Source organism: Brachionichthys hirsutus, unplaced genomic scaffold (assembly GCF_040956055.1).
Source record: "Brachionichthys hirsutus isolate HB-005 unplaced genomic scaffold, CSIRO-AGI_Bhir_v1 contig_1342, whole genome shotgun sequence".
Taxonomy (NCBI): domain Eukaryota; kingdom Metazoa; phylum Chordata; class Actinopteri; order Lophiiformes; family Brachionichthyidae; genus Brachionichthys; species Brachionichthys hirsutus.
In genome coordinates, this window is record NW_027180987.1 from 11927 (window position 1) to 15173 (window position 3247).

Genomic DNA, 3247 nt, shown 5'->3' on the forward strand with positions numbered 1-3247 from the left:
GGAAAAAAAGGGAAGTAGGGTCCGGCACATCCGGTTAACCTTTCAAAATAATATAATAGTGTGACTAACACAGGTAACACCACAGGAACGTCTTTTAAGAATCATTTTACAATATATTCATTATTAGAAAAACATTTCAACTTAATGGTAATTTTACAGGGTTGTTTGTCATCATGTATAACTTTCAAGGACAAAGGCGGAAGTACGACGCTATGACGCGCGCATGCGCATTTCAAATCAGTCGGAAACGCGGAAGTCGTTTGTAAAGGATCCGAAACAATAAAACGCCTCGCCGTAAGCTGCTCTTAGAAGTTGTTTTACGAAACATTTTAACGGCCTTACACCAAATATGGCGTAATACTTTTTACTTTACTTTCCAGCTGAATAATGGCCGCCGTGTCGGTGTTGATTCTGTAGCCGAGCTGACGACTTGGAAAGCCTGGCTGAAGATGCCCGCCCGGAACGTTGTGTCCAGCGGGGTTCCGAGCAGCGACGTGAGGTACTCCCGGTTAGCTAGCGATGACGACGGCTACATCGATTTACAGGTAACTACATATAACTGCTTAAATAGTGTTGACATTTTCCTTAGAAAAAGGGCGAGCTCAGACGTGATTAAGTATTATTTTCTATCGCCTTGTTATAAGTGTAGGCTTATTGTTATAAATACTATAGATGGGCGTAAAATTCAACCTAGTGACCTAATATTTAAGTTTTAACTTAACTTTTTTCATTACAAAAATGCACTCTAAACTACTTTTATTCAATAAATGGAGCAACAGTGCTACAAAGCCCTACGATGAAGGCTTGAAGTCTAATGTGGCAGAAATTAGAAAGTAAAAATTCCTCCAGTTTGATCCCATCTTTGATTTAAAGTCGCACTCTTTAAATAACTTTGTTCATTTCAATGCCAGTGGGTTAAAAGGGGAATCGCCACAGAAATGCTGCTTTGTCACTGAAAGGTCTTCTAATGAAACATGTCTCCTGCTCTGCAGTTCAAGAAGAGTCCACCCAAAGTCCCGTACAAAGCCATCGCCCTGGCCGCAGTCCTCTTTGTTATCGGCTCTCTGTTAATCGTCATCGGTGCCCTTCTCCTGGCCGGATACTTCGGAGTCACAGTGAGTGTTTGTACATAGCTTCTACCAAACAGAACAGAACAGAATAGAATAGAACAGGATGCCTTTATTGTCAAAGTGTTCCTTAAAAACACAGATCATCACTGCAGCTCATTTTGAATCCTTAGTGTAGTGGGGAAGGAACTTTCCTTGTGTTTTGTGGGACCTGTAGTGCTTTCCCGTGGGCAGCAAATGGAACAGACGGTGTATTGAACAATGTATTTATCTTCCTTATAACAGGTTTTAAAGGTCTCCTTGTAACGTTTTCTCTCTGTCAGCACTCGGACCGAACGGTTCCTGTCCTTATCATTGGGATCCTTGTCTTCCTGCCTGGAATTTACCACCTCCGAATAGCTTACTATGCTGCAAGGGGCTACCAAGGCTACTCCTACGATGATATTCCCGACTTTGATGACTGACAAAGCCCAAAGCTTTCGTGACACCCTGAAGGTTAAATAGATTCTGTGAAGCTGGAAGTGTTCGATGTTAAATTCACAGGATTTGTGTATTTGTTTTATGAACTGATGCATTCACAGCGGTCATTGGATAACTTTCTTTTATTTGCACTCTGTTATTTGTCGTTGTTGAATCATCTGCTCACTGAGTAGTGTTATACACTACATTATAACATCGTCCGTACTGTGATGAGCTACAACAGACACATTTTTTTGCAGCCTTGAAAGCCTTCTGAGTTGAGTAATTTGTCAAAATCAAAAAATTCTCATGCAAAATGACATAAAAATAGCAAAATTCTGTGGGTTTTTCAATTTCAGGTGATTTATCTCTGTTCAGAGGTAGAGGAAGATAGAATCCCAAAATTAGCTTGCAGTGAAACCAAGAATAGAAGCATCCGATGTGTTCCGGCTAAGGAACAAGCCTGCTTCACACGACATTCTGTTTGCTTGTAGCAGGCAGTAGATAATTAATTGGGTATTCATGGTTTATCTCCTGTAGTTTATGTGTTGTACAGCACAGTTAGTCCACCCACCAGCTGATTCTTCTTAATGCTGTTCTTTCTCAGAGGATTTCATGTGATTAGTTCCAATCCTTTGGTCTCCATATGGTGCAGCTGACCTGTGAGCGCTAACATTGTCAAACATGCACACACACCATTAGGATCAACTTACATGAAAACCTTACCTCTAGCCTATGCTTTATATTTCTGCATCATTTGAAAGCGCAAGAATAAAAGACAAGGCTACTTCCTCCTGTAAATGTTGCCCGTGTGTGTGTGTTTCTCTTTGTAAAAAATGTGTCCAACCACAAGCTGCTCGCATCACATCGGCAACAGAACTGTTTTTCAAGGCTGACTTTCTACTGGAAGAGATGAACAGTTGTATTTTTCACATCTTGGTAGTGAGTGCTTTGGTTTTGTGCTCATTAGTATTTAATAAGCAGCTAGTATGCTGATATGAGGTAAACGTTAACAAGTACCGGAGCTGTTTATAAGATACAGGAACATTTATCTGCACATACTCACCCCTTAGACTTCAATTCACACACACAAGCATGTTTATGGTCTTTAGGAGGAAACTGATAAAGAGGGGATACACATGATGGCTATGAACCTAAAATGCATTTATTATTATAAATAAAATTATTATTATAAATGTGTACAATTTATAGTAGTAAATATTAATAGTTACTGAATATATTACTGGAGTTCTATGCCTTAGTAAATACGGAAGCGCGTCGCCTTTCACCTGATCTCCTACTGGACAGTATCGCCCCCTTCTGGTCATCAGACCTTTTCTCGGCAGGTGATTGGCTAATTTAAACTAGACGGAAATATCAAACTTAAACGAACGGTTTATATTTGACTGTATTTTGTTCAGTAACTTTCTGGGGATGTCAGAAGGAATGGTTTTGAGGTAAGATGATAAAACTCTTTGATGGTAAAATGATAAATTCCATGTCTTGGTCTTCTTTTGTAAAACGTCAGTTTATAATTTTGTTGGAATGTCAATGAATATTTTTTTTTCCCCCGTAATTTTTGACTCTTTATCTTAGATTAAGGTTTGTCAAACTCAATATTTTGTACAATAACATACAAAAAACAAAAACAAATCTGGATTAGACGCATCGTAATAAATATATAGCTAATAGCTAATGTAATGTTAATGAAGGGATCGGCT

General features: G+C 39.1%; 1 protein-coding gene across 1 annotated transcript; it reads left to right on the forward strand.

Moving 5' to 3' along the window:
* Positions 1-255: 255 nt before the first annotated feature.
* On the forward strand, positions 256-2320 carry LOC137917064 (transmembrane protein 230-like). Its single transcript, XM_068759947.1, has 4 exons — positions 256-294; positions 381-545; positions 993-1115; positions 1391-2320. The coding sequence occupies exons 2-4, from the start codon at positions 450-452 to the stop codon at positions 1529-1531; spliced, it is 360 nt and encodes a 119-aa protein (XP_068616048.1). The 5' UTR covers positions 256-294; positions 381-449; the 3' UTR covers positions 1532-2320.
* The last annotated feature ends 927 nt before the right edge of the window (positions 2321-3247 follow it).